The sequence below is a fragment of the Anser anser genome (genome assembly GCF_964211835.1).
Source record: "Anser anser genome assembly, chromosome: Z".
Classification (NCBI taxonomy): Eukaryota; Metazoa; Chordata; class Aves; order Anseriformes; family Anatidae; genus Anser; species Anser anser.
In genome coordinates, this window is record NC_139723.1 from 88,018,842 (window position 1) to 88,038,270 (window position 19,429).

Here is a 19,429-nt window from a genome sequence, read left to right on the forward strand (position 1 = left end):
GAGAAAAAATAACTGCTTTATAAGTTAGTAATCTCTAACTTTGGATTTTAGAATGAAGGAGCACAGTAAACAGGATCGTGCAGATGCCCAATCTAGACATGTGCACTGCACCAGTACTGAAATACAGTACACTTCAGATGTATACTATAGCTAAATGTAAAAGGTTTTCTTGAAGTTAGTAGGATGATACCCGTCTTGTCTTCTTAATGTATTCTACATAATAAAGATACAACCTGTTCAGGAAATGGAGGGGATTTTTTATTCGTCAAATGTCAAGAGCTTTTAATAACAACAATATAATCAGTAACTGTATAATATATTGTTGATGTAATGAAGCGGTACATAAATAGTGTTGAGAAGAACAGCTTTATCTAGAAGACATTCTCTAACCAATTAGTACAATCTATTGTATAATAACAAAGTTACAAGTCAATTCAGGAGAGTTACACAAATCTAAAAATACAGCATCTAAAAAATGCAAATGAATAAGATAATTAATCTTACCCTGCTTTACAGTAGCTATAATAAATAAATAAATAAATAAAAAGGTTCCCATCCTTCCAATCCCTTTGGAGTTCTAATTTTAGATGTTTTTATTTATTTTAAAATTAAATTGCACATTTAATGTTTATATATTCCAACGTTGCTTAATTTCAATCTCCTGTAGGATAGTGAATACTACAACTCTTTGAAGTGGATCCTGGAAAATGACCCTACAGAGCTGGATCTCATGTTTTGCATAGACGAGGAAAACTTCGGACAGGTATGTAAAGGTTAACCCAAAAGTCTGTACATCCATCCTACTGATTATTGCCAAAAGGCAGCATGATGTGCTTGTGGACCTGATTGAGACTGCTGAATGTTAATGTCATTACAGGCTTTGAATATTAATCTCCCTTTCTCTGCTGCTGAGTTTTGTTTTTTTGGCTGTGGTTGCTGTAAGTACTCAGGTGGCACTTGGAGGGGTAGGGGACAAGCGATGGCAGAGCCCATCTGTGGTGAGCTGAGGCCGCACGTAACCTCAGAGAGGTCTTGGTGACAGACTGGCTGCATCTGTGGTTCCTGTGAGCTTGGGGCCTATCCGTGAATGTGGGAAAAAATTAAGTGCAATTTGTCTTTACCCATGACTAACACAAGCTGTGTCCCCTTCCCCACCTCTGCTGGGCCTGGAGAGGATGAGCAGCCACCAGCCAGCTGCCTGTGGTGCTCCTGAGATCAGGTTATTTTCCCTGCAAGAGCTGTGGCTTGGCCGCACTCCCCTGGTGGCTCCCTCAGGCACAGGAAGCCGGTTTGGCTCACCCTCATAAATGCTTGGAGGGTGGGAGACCTAACTGTTCTTCACCCTTCAGCAGTTACACCTTTAAGCTTTCCTGCACAGTTGTGAGAGCTGGAAAGTGTCTTTTGTAAAGTAAAATGAAAAGAAGGTGTGTGAGGAGCAGCTGAGAGAACTGGGGTTGTTTAGTCTGGAGAAAAGGAGGCTGAGGAGCTTGCAGCAAGGAGGGTGCCAGTCTTTTCTCAGGTGACAAGTGATAGGACATGATGCAAGGGCCTCAAGTTGCTCCAGGGGAGGTTTAGATTTGATATCAGGAAGAATTTCTTCACAGAAGGGGTGGTGAGGCACTGGAACAGGCTGCCCAGGGAAGTGGTGGTCGCCACCCTGGTGGTTATTTAAGAGATGTGTGGTGTGGTGCTTAGGGACATGGTTTAGCAGTGGACTTGGTAGTGGTAGCTAATGGTTGGACTTGATGATCTTACAGGTCTTTTCCAGCTTAAACGATTCTATGATTTTTCATGAGCTATCTAAGGCTGGAGATGCTAAAGAAGGAAATTCTATTCTTGTCAAGAGCAATACGATGTCTTTCTGAAGAGCAGTAGAAGCTGGCTGAGAAGCAGACTGAAATACTTATAAGGAGTAATAAAGGTGTTACAGAATCTTTATTAGAAAATTGTCTCAGCTTAGGACTGTTTGGGGCCTATAGGTGAAGATGTTCTCAAAAGACAAAATAAGTAGTAGAATGATAATCAGTGAAGTGCATGACAAGTGACGCATAATTAAAAAAAGTACATAAGTGTTTATACTTTTGGGGAAACTTTACAAACTGCTTTTATAAATAGCTGCAGGTTGAGGCTCACTGATTTGTTTCTTAGTTTACCTTATTATATCTCTCTGCATGTTGTTTCTATCTATCGGGGTTGCATATTAAGTAATTAAGTAAATTTATGGTTTCTTTTGTCTTGAATATAACATTTTTCCATGTTTTCATAGTATGTGTGGGGTTGTTGGGGAAGTTCCCAACAATAGCCAAAATACTTGACTTTTCTTCTCTCCTTTCCTTTAATGGAAAATGCTCCCAAGCACCCATTGTTTTTAAAAAATGAAATCTTGTGCCTACAATGTATGTAAACACCAGGATCTGCATTCAGAAATATCCTTCCCCATAGCTGCACTATCGAGCACATGGTTTGGTAGCTCTTTTGTGTAAGCATGAACTGGTAAAAAAAGTTACCAACTTCTGGCTTTCATGGTACCTAAGTCTGCATTAATTCTGTCGAATTCGTGCTGATAAATTACTTTCACCAAAAATTGAATGTATTATTTGGTCTTGTAGTTTCTTGTGAACTGTAATGAACTTGTTTCCATCTTATGCTCATATGATGGTTGTGCTCACCATCCTCAGCAAATCTGTGTTTAAACATTTCTATAATCCATTTTTCTACTTTACTTTTTTGTCCTTTTTACAGAAGAGTTTCTCTCTGGATATCAAGTAGTATTTTTTCAAGCATTTTGACAAATTAGAAGGCATTTTTCTATCCTTATGAAAATGGAGTATGTGTTTTCTTTACCCAAATGAACCTGCTGTTCACGACTAGAATTTTGAAAATAATTCATTCTTAAGAGTGATCGTAGAATAATTTGTTCATAATGATGCCATCTTTAGATGTGGAATATTTTGATGGCTCATTAGCTATTACAGTGTAGTAATTTTCTAGTACTACTTGTAAAATGCTGCTCAAGGGTGGTGGATTTCATGAGAAACGTGTCCTGAAATAATGTCATGTTTTGCTGTTTTGTGTTTTTTTTTCTTTAAAATATAGACGTATCAAGTTGACCTGAAGCCAAATGGGTCAGAAATCATGGTAACAAATGAAAACAAAAGGGAATACATTGAGTAAGTATATGTTTATGGAATTTATCCTGAGTGTAACAACACACAGTAGCACTGTTTTGAAATTCACCCTACTGCAACTATTGTAGTGCAGTAAATCATCAGACATCCCTTTAAAAGAAAATCCTTTTGATAACATAGTGTGCTTATACCTAATCCTTAGAAAGTTTAGATTTTAACCTTTATTGTTGTATGATTTAACTAATCGAGGTAGTCTATGATGTAATAGGAAACACTATCTTCTTGATGTGTAGGCATGAGGAATATTCAAAAAAGGATGGAATTTCTCTGAATGATTATTGCAGACATCTACATCTAAATTACTCTAAGCTGAAACTTCACCCTTCACAACTGCTGAAATTGTGAAAGAAATGGCACTTCTTGGATATAGTAATTATCATGTTAAAGCAGGCATATCAATTCGGCCTGCTTCTGTGTGTTGACTACACTGAAGTGCCTAGGGTGACTACCTCAGCTTTGCAGATCTCCTAAGGGGAGTGAGTTTCCACCCCGGAATTAATTTTTTCCAGATGAACTGCTGTCACAGAATACAAATCAAGAATAAATGCAGATGTGAACAGCAAACTAATTCTGGAGAAAAGAATGCAAATAGGATGTCTGTCTAATTTAGTTTCCTTAACATCAGAGTATGGTTGGGAGATGCTTGAAGAGAAACGGAAACTGTTAAGGTTGCTAATTAAGTCTGAAGTCTTCTAATGAATGTGTTCGTGTTTTTGTTTACCTACTATAGTCTGGTCATCCAGTGGAGGTTTGTCAACAGAGTTCAAAAACAAATGAATGCTTTTTTGGAGGTAAAGTACTTTTTTTCCTTTCTACCCAAATAATACAAACATATTTTTACACAGACTTCTTATATATCTGTATCTCATTAAGGGAGTGAGGAGCTTTGCATGACTGCACAAGTTATGGAATGCTTACATATAATGGTTTCACAGTTCTCCTTTTTATAAGAGCATTCTCTTTCAAGTTTAAATTACTTGAGTTTGAAATAATCTAGTGATTAATTTTTAAATTAGAGATTCATAATACTCAGGAACCGTATATTTCATTTTCAAAATCCTTCTTTGTTGTCTGTCATTTAATTAACTAGTGGCTTTCCCTGAATCCAAGACTCGTAGATAAAAAACTTAGTGTTACATACTGTGCAAATATCACCTTTATTTTGCTTTCTCTTAGGGATTCACAGAACTTCTTCCAATTGACCTGATTAAAATTTTTGATGAAAATGAACTAGAGGTGAGTTTGTGTAACTGATGTCCAGAGACAATAAACCAGATCAATCTCATTGCAAAAGATATGTTATATTCTGAAGTCACTAGATCTTCAGTGAATTAGGAGACAAAGATGCTTTACTTATAGTGGGAAATGAGGAATTTTTCCCAAAAAAATTAATAAGTCTATTGATAAAGTAAAAGCACAAAAATATTATTTACTCAATGAGGTGGTTGAGTATGTTCATATGTAAAGCATGCAAGTAACTTACTGAGTTAATGTTGTTACGCTTATACTGGTCATATTTTGAGCAAAATACTATAAAAGATGCTGTCACGTGAAGCACATGTACTTCTATTGTACAGTGTTTCTCCAGGAAAGTGAGATATTCTTTGAGAACTCTCTTGGGGAGGAGCTCAGCTCTCCTTTATGTCTGCATTTATATTTGCACCACTTAGCTGTTTAAGAGGTCAGACGACAGAGGGAGAGGTTAATCTTGTTTTTCTGTTAAAGTGCAGAGGATAATACTAATACCATCTTCAGTTAACACCATAATGATTACTTCTGTATATAGTTACTGATGTGTGGCCTTGGCGATGTTGATGTTAATGACTGGAGACAACACACAATCTACAAAAATGGTTACTGCCCAAATCATCCTGTTATCCAGTGGTTCTGGAAGGTAATACTCTTATCACGTTTCACTTCTGTGGCTATTCCTAAAAGTCAAAGCTACCTTACTGTGTTGCAGTTTGTTTCTGGCTTTTTTAAATCATTGTCACGATGATGCATGGGAAACGTGAAGACTATGTAATTGTACCAACAGTAACTATAATATAGTGATGTTTCACTAACCCAGAGTTATGGTCCCAAGAGATCCTGTCATACAGCAACACTGATTTTTCTTTGAAACTTTTTATTCCTCTGCCTGATTTTTAAGGTTTTTCTGCCATCTCTGTTTCTCTATTCTCCCTGCTAGGTATATTTATAATTGTCACGTGCCTGTTGTGCACCAGGCAGGTACAGGTCATTGATCATATGAAAAGGAAAGTCACCTCATAAAGGTGAACAGCATTTGTAGCTCCCACCTGCTGCCAGGACATTGTCTCTTTGTTGCGGCCTGAGGACAGTTGGAAAAGGATGCCTCTGGTTTAACCAGAGAAATGGCCTGCTACTTCTATGACCTCCTTCAAAGTTATGTGTCTATTTCTTACAGTCTAATACAAATAGATAATTTACTCAGGTTTGGGTTGGTTTCGTTTAACAGCCACATGCATAGCTGTGAAAGTGACTCTTTGTTTCTCAATAGGCTGTTTTACTGATGGATGCTGAAAAACGGATTCGATTACTGCAGTTTGTTACTGGGACGTCACGCGTGCCTATGAATGGATTTGCTGAACTTTATGGTAAGCTTCCTTTCAAATGCCCACCGATTATGCTCACCTTTAGAATGGCTATACAGACCACTTCTGAACTTCAACAGGAAAGCCTGGGCATTACTGAAATACAGGTATAGTCAACCTTTACTCCCACATAAGATCTCTTCTAGATGCCACCAGCCCTGGAGAATTTGGGGGGCACCTTGAGAAGTAAAGTTTTTGTGCACCATGGGTGTTGTGTAGACATTCTCCTTGCTCAGGAATGAATCAGCTCCCACAAAGAAGAGTTCAGCTGTCAACAGCAGTAATACTCACGACACATGAAGAAGAGGAGATTGCAAGTTTATCCAAGAATGCTATTTTTTTTGGTGTTAATATTTGAGCTTTTTTCTTTGGCATTATACATACTCTATGCAAATGTAGCTAGGTGAACTTAAGCTGTTTGTTTATTTGCAAATAAGTAACTGAATTCCTATTTACTTTAATGTAATTTTGATTGAGGGAGTTTGTACCAGGTATTTTTATACCAGTTGAAAATCTAGCCTACAATTTGTGCAAACATATAATTTTAAAAATAGCATTTAGGTAGTTTCTGTAGTGTCCAGTAATTTAAATTTCATATTTTTCATTTTCAACCAGGTTCAAATGGTCCTCAGCTGTTTACAATAGAGCAATGGGGAACTCCTGATAAACTGCCCAGAGCTCACACATGGTAAGTCATAAAAGCATAAAATTATTGCTTTTCTGTATTGTTATAGGGCCAGGAAAGGGGAGAGAGTGATGTCTATGCCTATCTCAAATACATTTTAGCTTGGGACAATACTGTGTGTGTGCGTGTATTTATTAAAAGGCAAAGAAAAGTTAGTACTTATCTGCTGATACAGTTGCAGAATGTGTTCCAGGAAGTAGCAAGGTTCAACTTCAGTAGTTCGCCATTGCTTCCGACAGTCTCTGAAGAATGCTTGGTTTAGCCTTCACATGCATACATGAAAGATAAAAGACTGTTAATAAAGCGGTTGTAGGTGTTCTGCAATAAATGTAGGTAAAGGAATCCACAAGAAACTCATTACAGCCTAGACTTTTTGATAACAATTTTTAAATGGTATTTTAATTTACTCTAAGTAACCCTTGCAACTCTGGACATTTCTTCTGGTAACTGTTTTTGCGCTAAAATGCATGTTAGAAGAGCTAGCTTTTCCCCATGGGCTTTCTAAGGTAAATTTACTTGTGCTGCATAGAAAAGCTAGTGTTTAGAACATGGCACTCTTTCAATAAAAAGCATTTTATAGAATAAAAATATTATTAACAAAAAATACATTCCAAAAAATCAACTCTCAATTACCTGTTAAATTGTACATGACTTTTTAAAGAGCTTCTTTTGAGCTTTCAATACTGTTTTCCTAAGAATTAGCAAAGATGGTCTGAAAAATAGACTTTTGACAGGTTGACAAAAGCTGAAATGTTTTCAGTCAAACATATTTTTTGTATTTCTTTTTATGGGGGAAGGTAGGGAGGGCATTAACAACTTCCCATTTTCAGTTCTGGAAAGAAGAAAGGTAGTTATTTCTGAAAACTCATCACAGTACAAGCACAATTGCCTTCAGATGCTATAATCAGGGAACACCAAGCATCAGTTATGTTTGCAGAGGACACTGCAGAGATTGTGTCTGTTTGGTCAAAAATATATAACTTGGGGGCCTTAATGGACTATATGTGACCTTTTCTATTTCTTCAAAATCTCATATGTTTTTCAATGGATTATTTTTTTTTTCCTTCTGAATTTCAGCTTTAATCGCCTTGACTTACCTCTTTATGAATCTTTTGAAGATTTGCGAGAGAAGCTACTTATGGCAGTTGAAAACGCTCAAGGATTTGAAGGAGTAGATTAAAACAAATACTTTTTTCCCCCCATTCAAGCAAGTTCTGCTGCACTTTTGCGTTTGCCTAACGGACTCTGAGTGACTATGGCAGAACAGTTGCACAACGTTGGTTCATGGAGCAAACCCTTCGACAGTGCAGTTGCCTAAATTCAGAATTTTGAACTATAACCTGTGGATGGCTTTTTTGATGTTTCCACAGCAGATTACCAACTGGTTAACTTGTACTCTGATTACATTTCAGCAGGACTTACTCTATTTATGTTGTGCCTCTGTAGGCAAAGCCCTTAATAAATATTTTACATAATTTCTAATGACAATGAATGGAATTAATCATTTTACAGGTATAGTATTACAACTCATGTTTACTTTTTAATTCATTTAGACATTTTCAGATTATATTTCATTACAATTAAATATCATGTACTTGGAAAAAAAATGAGCATTTTTCTTAATTTCATACAAGACTTGATGCCAGTGTCCTTTTTTCAAAGCACATGTGCACATGGTGAGCCTTGTGTTCCCAAACCATTAAGAAAATAGGAGAAAGCTATGTTGGGAATTTTCTCTATATTGGCTACATCAAGAGTAACTCTTTTCATTGAGCATATAAATATTTTTCCGTATCCAGAAAACATATGGATTCAATGTTGCATTTTTGTATAAATAATAGAATAGTTATGAGTCAAGAGAGAATCATAACATAGCATGCCAAATCTCATGTTCAATAAAAAAATTGCCTCATTATTCCTTGGTAATATTTACATGTACTATAAAACATTTTGGGGTAGGGTTGGCATTAATCATTTTAGGAAAATATGCTTAACCCTGTCATTATCTTTGTATAGTGATTCTTTTATTATTTTTTCCTCTTTACTGTTTGCAATGGAGGCATTTTGAAAGAAACCTGGCTCTATGTGATTTGGCACTACGGAAAACAGATCTGTTTTGTCTCCTATTTGTAAGCATTTGCTAATGATATCTAAATAACAATTTTTTTTGTTTGTTTCTAACTGCACCAACTCTAAAGGCACTTTATGTAACACATGGAAGTCATATCTGTTTTTTATCATAAACATTAATGTGATTATATTCCTTCTCACTGCACATGTCTTTCTGGTGCAATATCTATCAATTGTGAATCTGGCTGCTGCTGATGTATAAAAGAAAAAAACAGATATAGAGCTGAGCCTGCAGACATGTTCCTCAGCAATTGTTTTTGTGATTTATTTTTTACTTAATCACAAAGATTTATTTAATATACACTATCTATCTAATCAGTTTTGTTACCTATGACATGTTGCATGCTTAAACTATAATGTCTGAGTTGCATCTCTTGTGTGATGGATTAAAAGTGAAAGATTTGTATTTGATCCACTGTAGTTAAATGGTTACAGTATTACTACAGTAGGTTTGAAGGGATGGCTTCAGCAATTTGATAATCTTCAGTTTTCTAAGTTTAGTCCGCATACTTACTACGCATAGGATTTTTCCCCAAGAGCCCATCTAATGCTTTATGAGACAAGATGATACCACATGCAAAAAACAAAACTTCACCTTGCTGCCAACAGTGGTGGCCTTACCTGCTTCACGGCTCCCACTGGCAAGTACAGTCCACTGCTGACAATAAGCAGCCACAGTCCAGAAACTTCAGCATGTTAATACTTTGGCTAAAAAGGCTACTGGAAAGAAGACAACAGTAATTAACATTCAGCGAATCTGTACATACTAGCAAAAATTTTGAAAAGCTAATAGATGCGTGATTTTTTATTATTTGAACACAAGATTAATTTTTTATTAAATGTTTTCTGACATTCCTTTCTGACTTGTTACATTTTAATGAGCAGAAAACTTTGAATGAGACAGAAATGTACTGCATCTGAGTAGACAGAGAAACACTATACTGATCATTTACTGTGGGGAAGATGGAGAGAATGAGGTAAATCCAGATATTTCCAATCATCTTCTATATGCAAAGCACTACTAGTTATAACACAGATGACCTTAAGGAAAATGTCACACTCCAAAATCATTTTTCTTTCTCTGTGTTTACCTGGAGGATTTTGTATGGTTGGAGGTTATGTTCACACCCAACACCACGTATCAGAACCTTAAGCACTCTCCTGAGATTTTTTTTTTTTTTTAATAGTGGAACTGAAATAGAATTGGTTGATTCAGAATCTGCTATTCCTGTTGTGAGCTCGCTCTGGTCCCTCCCTCTCTCCCTCCCCACATCTTCTACGAGAGGTTTTCTAGTACTCAAAGTCCTTCCGGACAATAGAGTTACCTAGAGTTACATGGTGACATCAGACTAGAAAGGAATTTGTTTGTTTGTTGGGTTACTTTTTTTCTTTCTTTTTATAACTGAAATGTTAGGATGACTTCGCTTAACATCTTTTGGATGCACTCTTTCTCACAGAATGGGCCTTTTTGAGAGAGGCCCAATATGCAGTGCCCTAATATACTTGTACTGCTCATGCTGAAGTTTGTGCTATTTTGGCTTTCTTGTAATTAATGCAAGTAGCTAAATCAATGCTGTCTGTGCCTCTCATGTTCTACACACTGCAGTCACAGCTCCCCCCTGCATTGCAAACCTACCCTCAGTGCAGAGCCAGTGCAGTACCAGGCACAGCTATCTAAGTTAACTTTTGTCTGGGGACCAGTTTGCTCATGGAAGTATTACTCCTACCAGTCCAGGTGAACGTAACAGTAAGCCAGCTAATTACTTTTGGGCGTCCAGGTTAGCTGTGCTATTACCACACACCACCATGTTTTGCCTGTACAGAAGCAGCTTTTAAATAATACAGCTTCTGTCACTGTAGTAGCCCTGTCCTTTCCTTGTTGGGGTGCAGGAGTAATCCAGATTCGGCATTCACTAATGAGCATAACTACTTGTTAGAAAAACTGAAGGGAATTGCTCAGCCCAGTCCCTTGCTGCATAAAGCTTGTGTGTTAGATATCAGAAGCTTCCCTGTTAGCTACAGCAACTGCTGTTATTGACAGGTTATAAGAATGCCACTCTTGACTTCGTCTGGTTTTCATGTATCAGGGAAGTTACAGAGATGTAACCCCTACTGAAACATACTATAGCCAAGCAACTCAGATTTTGTTATCAGTGGCTATCTTGATGGCTAACCATCAAGGCAGATATGCCCTTCGCATCAGTCAAAAAGCTAAGATCCTCTATACTAGGACAAAACCCAGGAAATTATGTCTAGTTTTGCAACAGACTACATGAGGCTAAGTAAATGGCATGAGCTGTGCAAGGCAGCAGCTGCAGAAGAAATTGCCCCCAACCCTTTAACATAAGGACTTACTGCTCTTCCTGAGGTCCTGAGCAGGATTTGAGCTTTTATCTTCTGACACTCCAGCCACCGAGCAATCCTTCTGGAGCTCCTGAAGTAGCATTTGAAGGCATCTTTCTGGGGAAAAGGTAGTGAAATGTCAGTTGATTACAATTTGAAGTAAAGCACATCTAAAACACAAAGCAACTACCATAGTTTTGTGCCTTTCTTAACACAGTATACAGTTTAGCCCAAAACCAATTTGGTCACTATCTAGAGTATAGGGTCTGTAGCTGTAACCTCCTCTTCACATCAAGGCTTATAGGTTTGAGCCTTGTAAGGCTGTACTTAACATACACTGTACCATCACAGTAACTCCAGCTTCCAGGCCTCACTGCTGGAAGTTGCTTTCTGTTTTTCTCTAAGATAAAAGCTCCCGCTCCCACAAGTTTCATCTCATTTCCATCTCTCTCACTCAGACCTCTCGCTGGTTTCCGAGTGTAAGGCGCACATGTGGCACACTAGCCTCAAGCGCGTGCTGATAAATGCTGCCACAAGCGCTAGCCCCGTGCTGCAGCCCCAGAAGGGCAGCAACCACCATGTGTGCCCAGCCTCTCCAGGTGCTTGGCTGGAGCGCTGCATGTGCCACCAGTGGGCCAGGAATTGGGAAAGCTAGCGAGGGAAAGCTGGATAGTTGATCGCGTTTTTCAGAGTTAAAAGAAGTCATCATACCCATCTGAGTGCAAGGGCTAACCATCAATATGCGCAGTAGAAAAGAGGTACACTACCACATTGGACATCTTAAATGAACGTTAATTTCCTTCTTTTGTATAAAAAAGTTTTTCCTTTTGTATCTAAAACTACAACAACAAAGAAAAAAGCCTGCAGTCTTCAGGCATCTCTTGTGATGTTGCACTAAGAAGTAATGCATAGTTACAATGCACGGGAAACTTACAAAACTGGAATCTAACCATATTCATGTCACATACCCATCAGGTCTGTCGTACTGCACATAGAACCTCCTTAGATAAATAACACTGTCATCAACGCAAGCCGTAGTTAGTCATACGTCTGTGTCTGCACACCCCTCTCACGTCCTGTTCGTCCACAGGAGCTGCCACTTACATGTTGTTGGTTCCCCCTTTTCCATACAATTTTCACATACTTTGCTCTTTTTTCTTAGCGATTTTGTATATATGTATGTAAAAATATGCACAGTACATACCCACATACAACAGTACGTATGCGTTGCGTTTTTGTACTTTAATCTGTTCTGTTGAATTGAAAGCAGCTCGTGAGCACCCTCTCCACTACAGCGGTACCACAACCACACAGCAGTGGATGGGTTATGATTCTCAAAACCCAAACGCAAAACTCCAGAAAATGATGTTGCTATGTTCTACGTCTGTGAACCTAAATTTTAAACTTAAAACTGTGATAATTTATATCTCCAAACATGCAGAAAGTGTCAAACATTCCAGATTAAATTCACACTGTTTAATATTTTTGTAAGAATTGCCTCATACTAGAAGGCTATTCAAAATAACACCAGACTACATAAAAGTGATTTTAAAATGCTACTTATAAATAATGCTCATTTTCACAATTAATACAGCTTTAAACTGTGGTTGGATTTGATACACTGTGGAGAAAGGTTTTGTTTAAGGACAAAAAAAAAAAAGAAAAACATTTTTTCCATTTATTTTCTGAAAAGAAATGAACGAAATTGTAGTTTGTTTTTCCTGACAGCAGAAGCTCAATGTGACAAAATGAAGTTGTTGTAATGAAATGATGCAACTTAATTAAATATTTAATAAAGAACTATGGAAGTTACAACATTTTATACTTCAAATATATTTTTTGTCTAACTGAAGCTTTGTTTTATTTTAAAAAATTGCCTGCTGTAAGGCGCTCTCACCCTGGGAGATGATTAAGGGAGCCTATCTGTAGTCACATCTGTACCTGATTTACTTCCTAAATGGTTAAAAGCACTATCCATTTATTTCAGCTTCTGTAAAAGTGGTTCCCAAATTTTTCTGTGATCCTGAATGTTTCCTCGAAACTGCTGCATATAGGGTTTCCAGATGTGTAAGGTGAAACTGAGAAATGTTTACAGTGGCTATTGGTCAGTCACTGGCGCATAACCACCTTCAGAAGGCACCATCCAAGGGAACTTCTCTATCTATAAGGATTTGAACAACTAGTACAAGCCAGCGATTATGCGGTGTTCTGTAAAGACTAAATACAAAACTGGCATCTTTCCCAACTTTTTATTGGTATCCCCTCTGTTGCATCATCATTTCTGGTACAGGAACAGAAACCCTCCGTCGAAACACAACAACCAAGAAGTCTGTTCTCAGATTATCTAATTCTGCAGCGACCAGGCAAGCAGCATGCTTGCAGGCTTTTCCTGTTTAAGCCACATACAAAATAAAAACACACATGCTATTATTTCTGCTGCATATTCATATGTTTACAACAGCACTTTCTGCACCCCGCAATAATATCTAGTACAGAAAACACAGTACAGATAAACAACCTCATAGACTGCACAAAGCTGAGTTTAACAATGCGAGTCTTTGCATTTCAGTGCTCTCACCAACAGCAATGGAACTCATGTTGCCTTTTTTGCTAATCAGGGTGGCCGTCTTGATTGTAACCAAGGCATGTTTGACTTAACAGTTCGCCTTAGGTATACAGAACTTTCCTCCTCAGCTTGCTTGTCTTCCTAGTAGCACTAAGGTGTCTATTAGTCTTGGATACAGAACCAGAACGTAAATTAGCACTCACGGATTTTCTTTGCATTAAGCACAGCCTGCAAAAGACACAGATCCAATGTGCCTAATACACATCAAGGGCCACAAGCATTTTTGTGCAGCTACCCTCGGATGCCATTTGCTAAACAACAAACCACCATCGCTACAAACACCCCATCAGCTTCAGCAAGTGTCCAGGTAGAGGAACGAGGGCTAGCAAGGTGACTAGGCAAACGAGTAAATCTCAATATGACCCAGAAACACCATGTCATCAGAAATAGCGGTCAACTTACCAACAGATGGCAAGGCCTGTAACAAATCAAGTTACTCTGAGCTCACCAATGTTGCCATATGACTACTGAAACGACACCAAACCCCTAGATGATTCAACCTATTAGATTTTGCAGCTGAGCTATTGCTTCCATGTGCACGTGTGTGGTATTGGATACACCATCTCAACTCACAATCGTAGCATGACTTAGTCTGCTTTAATTATTAATGCAGTAGTCTCTGAGCTGTGCCAACAATGCAGTTCAGAAAGCCGAAGCCAAAACAGACAAGCTTCTGCTTACAGGTTGACGGCATTGATTACTGACTCCTTCATGCTGAGAGCACAAATTGCTTTACACTAATTCCCTGGTTCCATAACTTGGACTGTGCACAACATGGTCCTGATCCTAGAGCAGCAGCTAATTCACTTTGTATAAACACTGCTTGTGCCTGTCTGTCTTCTCCTCCCTTGGGCACTGGTTTCTCAAAGATTTCCCCATCTCCTCCCCTTTGTCCCAGCCTCCACCTCTTCCTGGGCTAGAGCAGCTGGGTGGCATGTTTCAAAGTGCATGCCATCAACTAACATCGCATCCTCCCATGCACTGGAACTCAGCTGTGGCAGGAGCACACACCTTAGCACTGGAAAGTGAAGAACTACATGTAATGCTGAAACACAGGACTATCCGGGGCTCTTTACAACAAAGATTTAAAAATAAACCAACAAAGACCACCACAACATACACGTCTTTTCCAGTGATACCTGCTTGTGTTAATGTTTTGGCATAGTTACATCCAGTAGGTTTAAAAAACAAGACAATAAGACTCCATTTGTTTCTAACTGGAAATGAAAATTAATCTGCGGAAGCCTTCTGATGAGAAGGACCTGGGGGTGTTGGTTGATGAAAAACTCAGCATGAGCCAGCAATGTGTGCTTGCAGCCCAGAAAGCCAACCATATCCTGGGCTGCATCCGAAGCAGCACGGCCAGCAGGACAAGGGAGGGGATTCTCCCCCTCTACCCTGCTCTTTTGAGACCCCAGCTGTAAGGGCCCTTCCACCCCAGACCATTCTGTCGTGGAGCTTTCTCAGTGGCTGAAGATGCCTGTGCAAATCCTTAGTCTATGGCATTTCCATACTTCTAGCAAGGTTTTGCTGCTCTTTAAAAACAAGCAAACCACAACAGCATGTTACCGTATTAACACCAGAAATCCATGCCCACGCATGAACAATGCGCCACAGCCACCCCTAGGAGACGCTGCAGTCGCTGTATCAGCAGCGAGGACATGCTCCTACCTAGGCCTGACACCTGGTTCTTTGCTACTCTGACATTTCCTATCCTAACAAGAGCAAACTCCTAAACTAGCAAACTTAATTCCTTTAAAAAATAAAAACCAACAACACTTTATGTCATAATAAAAACAACCATACCAGATCAAGTTAGACTTGGTTAACAGACTGCCCAAACAATAGAAACGCAGGACAAACGGCAGTGCTTCCAGCAAATTTACTTTCAAAACACGAGTAACATACAGCTCAAGGACCTACCACAGTGCAGATGGCTCTTTTTTGTTGGAAACCTGGCATATAAATAACTAGATGTGTGTTTGGATGTCAGCACATACCCTTACCTCTGCCTCACTGAACACTGCTCAAATAAGGGACTGATTGCTATGGGGCCATGGCAAGAAAACCTGGATGCAAACAGCCTCTGGAGGTGGTTCCCTCGAGTGGAAGCCAGCCCTAGTTCTGGATCCAGCCGAGGGAAGACAAGAGACAAGAAGCACAGTCATATTTATGTCACTGGTGACAATCTGAGCAAAGTCCATCACCTCTGCAGGCTGGTACAGAACTTCTGGTAACGTTTAGAGCTGCCTACTGGTACAAATGTACGCCGTCTGATAGATACACAACTGTACGTGTGGAATTAAACAACACACCTCAGCTTCCAGGGGAAGCTAGAGGAAAAAGAGGGCACATGAGTGCCAGATGACGGCACCAGGCACCCACTGCCACGATGGCATTAACTCTGTCTCACTATGCTTGGCCACTACATCTGCTCTGCAGAATGGCTGGAGGGATAGACCCTGTGTTAAGGCCCAGAAATACGTTACAGCTATGAAAACATTAATTAGGTAGGGGATAACACAATGGAGCAATTCTCAATGTGGAAGTTACAGTTACTGTTTAAGACTTGCAGTTAAGAGTTGTATTTAATGAGTATTTGGGCATTCAAAATGCACTGGCAGTCACAAAAGGCAGAAATTTCTTTAAAAAAATCTGTCCTGTGCTCTCTTATCAAAGCTAGCCTCTTTACTGTTTCAGCAATCTTGAGTGTTTTAAATTGAGCTGAATTCCATGCTTTTCTTTCATTCCAGGACTGACTCTACATAAACCCACTATCATTTATATTCCTACATAATAGTATCATGAGAAAGAAACCCAGGGTTCACTATGGTAACCCAACAGAAAATGCTCCTGTGTCAAACCTCTCTGATACAAGGATCACAACGATAAATAATCTCTTGACAATTACTATTGGTTATTTTCCCCTTTGATTACGGAGCCTTGACCAAATTCAACTTATTCTTGCTTAAATGCACCTGCTATTTTCATCCAACTTACTTTCTGCTATTTGCTCTGGGTTTCACTAGCTTAACTGATTAGACTTTTAACAGTTTAAAGCGCAGTAGAATATAATCTTAAGATATAATCATCAAAAATATACTGCTCTGTATCTATTAGCTTCTACTCCATACATCGTATCTTAACGCTATAAATAGACTATCAATGCTTTTTACTTTAAGTTTCCGTGCATTTTCCTCTTTGACAATTCTCTATCAGTAGTGTATAACAATGTGACCATTTTAAAATTCTATGCCTGTAGTTATTCAATATATTTCCAAATTTCTAAGTATTCTGATAACTTGCACAATATTTTGCTAAATAATTCAGAAGCTGGTTCAAACATCTATGATTTCCAGCAAGTTGCACTATGAAAGCAAAGAGGAAGATGAGGGCCACCTTTCTAGCAGCTGGATTTTCCACTAGCTAAGTCCAGATCCATTGGGGTATGCAGTATTCTCGCTCCATGAGTTACAAGACCTGAACGGGAGACAGACCTGTGTTAGATTTGCAGGACATTCAATGTTGTGCCTTGATAGACTACTTTACAACCAAACAGTAAGCTGAGGACCTTGCAAAGAAATTACTGGGTAACACACAGTGGCTGTAAGTGACAAACATACCTGGTTTTCCTAAGCACAGTGCAGGAGAAGGCTCCTCTCAACAGCTGCTCTGCAACCCAGTTGCCCTTAACCAGCCTGCAGAGGAGCATCTGCACTGCCACTGGCTTTGTGGAAATCAAAACTGGTTTCTGAGTTAGATCCCTAAAATAAGACTGTGAATATCAAGTGGCAAGGATATATATTAACAAAGAACAATCAGGTTAACCATGCAATTTTAAATCTAATCCTCGCCCAGCTTGAACGTGATAAATTTGAAAATCTCCTTTGAACCTGAATACAGTGAGCTTGACCTCATGGAGTGCTGAACGCACTCACTCTGAGTTACGAGAAATTCAGCTGTAATGCCCATTTATACAGGAATGTGGGCAATAACCACTGCCTCAAGCTAGTGCAAGCAACCCAGCGTCAGCAAGACACAGTAACGTTGCACATAGCCCAGATACAACCATAACAGTTGTACTCCGGTTTCCAGCAGTATTGTACTATCTAGACTTGCAGACGAAGCTAGTATAGATACAACTGCAGCAGTTATAACCACAATTCCATTTTTGCTGTGCATGTGCACAAACAGGTGGGAAAAACCTGGGGCTTCTGCTTTTCTGCTAATTTGGACTAATTACTTGCCACATTTTGTCACTTTTTCAGGCTCACTATGTACTGCAGTGTGGGTGGATGCGTACACATCTCAGTGCCATAAGGGGTTCTGTACAGGCTTCTGAGCTTTCCTCCAGGTTGCAGTAAACTCTATTTCTATTCCACAGACTTCTATCACGTCTGGATTAGCTAGAGGACACGACCTCCCTTTGAAATCAGTTTTTAAACAAAAGACAAAACTTTGAACCTTGGGCTAAAGTTAAAGAATAACAGTGCTGGACACTAGATCAATACCTGGCAAATATCAGTTGCATGCAGTGGACAGATGCTTCTCTGCTGTACTTCTCACTATTTCGGTATGCTAATGCAGAACATACCCTTAGGTTTTAAGGGTTTCTTTACACAAAGAAAAATGAAAAAAACACTCTGAAGCAGCTAGGGATTAATAGTTGGTGCTAACCTAGCGATCTCCTTCCTCTGCAGTCCATCTGGAGCAGAGCTGAGTGTTACCTGTTCTGACCACTAACAACCCTTTCTGTCTTCTACCATCTCAATCACTTCTTATGTCCCAGTGCTTTATTTCTGTGAAAAACAGCTGTTAAGAATATTACCAAGTTTTAAACAGCTCTGATTCCTACTCAAACATGCAGATAGTTCACTGTGATTATTTAATAATGATTTAAATAGAAATCACGGTAACATTTCGTTATCTCAACGACTTGTTACAACATACACATCTCAGACTGTATTTCTCAACTGTGCCTCTACGTTTAAAAAAAATGCATGCAGCCTAAATAAAGTTTTTTTTCCTCTTTTATAACAGACTTGACTACTTGACGGTGAGTTGGGAAACATCTTCCTTTTGCTCCTTTCTGCCTTTGATCTGTAACAACTGTACCATCCCTAAAGAGCAACGAGAAGAGTTTGCCAGTCACCCAGTATTTGGTGAGGATTAGTCCATGAAAGAGGCAGGTACTGCACCATTACAGGGAAGTGGCCTAACACAAATCAAAGCGTTCCTCAGAGACCTGGATTTGACAAGTGCTCTCTTGCATTTTCAATCTCTATGCAGGCAGTTCCACTGCACCAGAACATGCACTACAAGAGGCGCAGAGGTGCTGTGCAGTAGCTGCTGCTAGCTACAGCTTGGCAGTGTACTGGCATAAAGAACAACTGATAAGAACCCCAGAAAGAGAAAATTTGTTATGTGGCAAAAACAGTCTTCCAACAGCATCAGCAAACGTAGCTTAGTATTTTCGTACTTCTGGTGATAAAAACTTGACTTTCCATCCCCTGCAGTTGTAAGCACAGAGCCAGACTTTGCTCTGAGCAATACTGATGGGAACATTCCCTCCAACTTCATTCCAAAAATGCGTTTTCTTAATATTACCTTACACTTACACAGCTCTCACTTGGCTCTACAAGAAAAGGAAGAGATGAAGAAACAGCGCCACAACCACTCCTGAGCTTCTTTTAGCCCACGTCGGAAGTCTGAAGACACTGCATGCCTGCTCCTGCCCCCTTTGTTCACAGTACCAAGACAAAGTCTATCACAAACATCTAACCTCACTGGAAAGAAAAAGAATATGTGGAAGCAATTAAGAGCACTTCAGAGGGTATTTGTG

At 39.1% G+C, this 19,429-nt stretch overlaps 2 protein-coding genes across 27 annotated transcripts in view; one reads left to right on the plus strand and one right to left on the minus strand.

The window, feature by feature from the left end:
• Nucleotides 1-8,095, plus strand: part of LOC310889345 (E3 ubiquitin-protein ligase NEDD4-like) — a 149,967-nt gene extending 141,872 nt beyond the window's left edge. For all 19 annotated transcript variants that reach the window (XM_083816697.1, XM_083816699.1, XM_083816700.1 and 16 more), the window contains 8 exons: nucleotides 668-763; nucleotides 3,097-3,170; nucleotides 3,919-3,979; nucleotides 4,365-4,424; nucleotides 4,975-5,082; nucleotides 5,710-5,806; nucleotides 6,419-6,491; nucleotides 7,566-8,095. In XM_083816697.1, coding sequence (XP_083672823.1) covers nucleotides 668-763; nucleotides 3,097-3,170; nucleotides 3,919-3,979; nucleotides 4,365-4,424; nucleotides 4,975-5,082; nucleotides 5,710-5,806; nucleotides 6,419-6,491; nucleotides 7,566-7,668 — 672 coding nt within the window. In that variant the 3' untranslated portion in view covers nucleotides 7,669-8,095. The remainder of the gene's footprint in view (nucleotides 1-667; nucleotides 764-3,096; nucleotides 3,171-3,918; nucleotides 3,980-4,364; nucleotides 4,425-4,974; nucleotides 5,083-5,709; nucleotides 5,807-6,418; nucleotides 6,492-7,565) is intronic.
• Nucleotides 237-19,429, minus strand: part of LOC310889344 (alpha-protein kinase 2-like) — an 89,366-nt gene continuing 70,173 nt past the window's right edge. For 5 of the 8 annotated variants that reach the window (XM_083816681.1, XM_083816680.1, XM_083816678.1 and 2 more), the window contains one exon: nucleotides 9,182-11,078. In XM_083816681.1, coding sequence (XP_083672807.1) covers nucleotides 11,009-11,078 — 70 coding nt within the window. In that variant the 3' untranslated portion in view covers nucleotides 9,182-11,008. Of the gene's footprint in view, nucleotides 6,752-9,181; nucleotides 11,079-19,429 lie in introns of those variants that run through there. The other 3 variants (XM_083816677.1, XM_083816676.1, XM_083816664.1) reach the window with 3 other exon arrangements.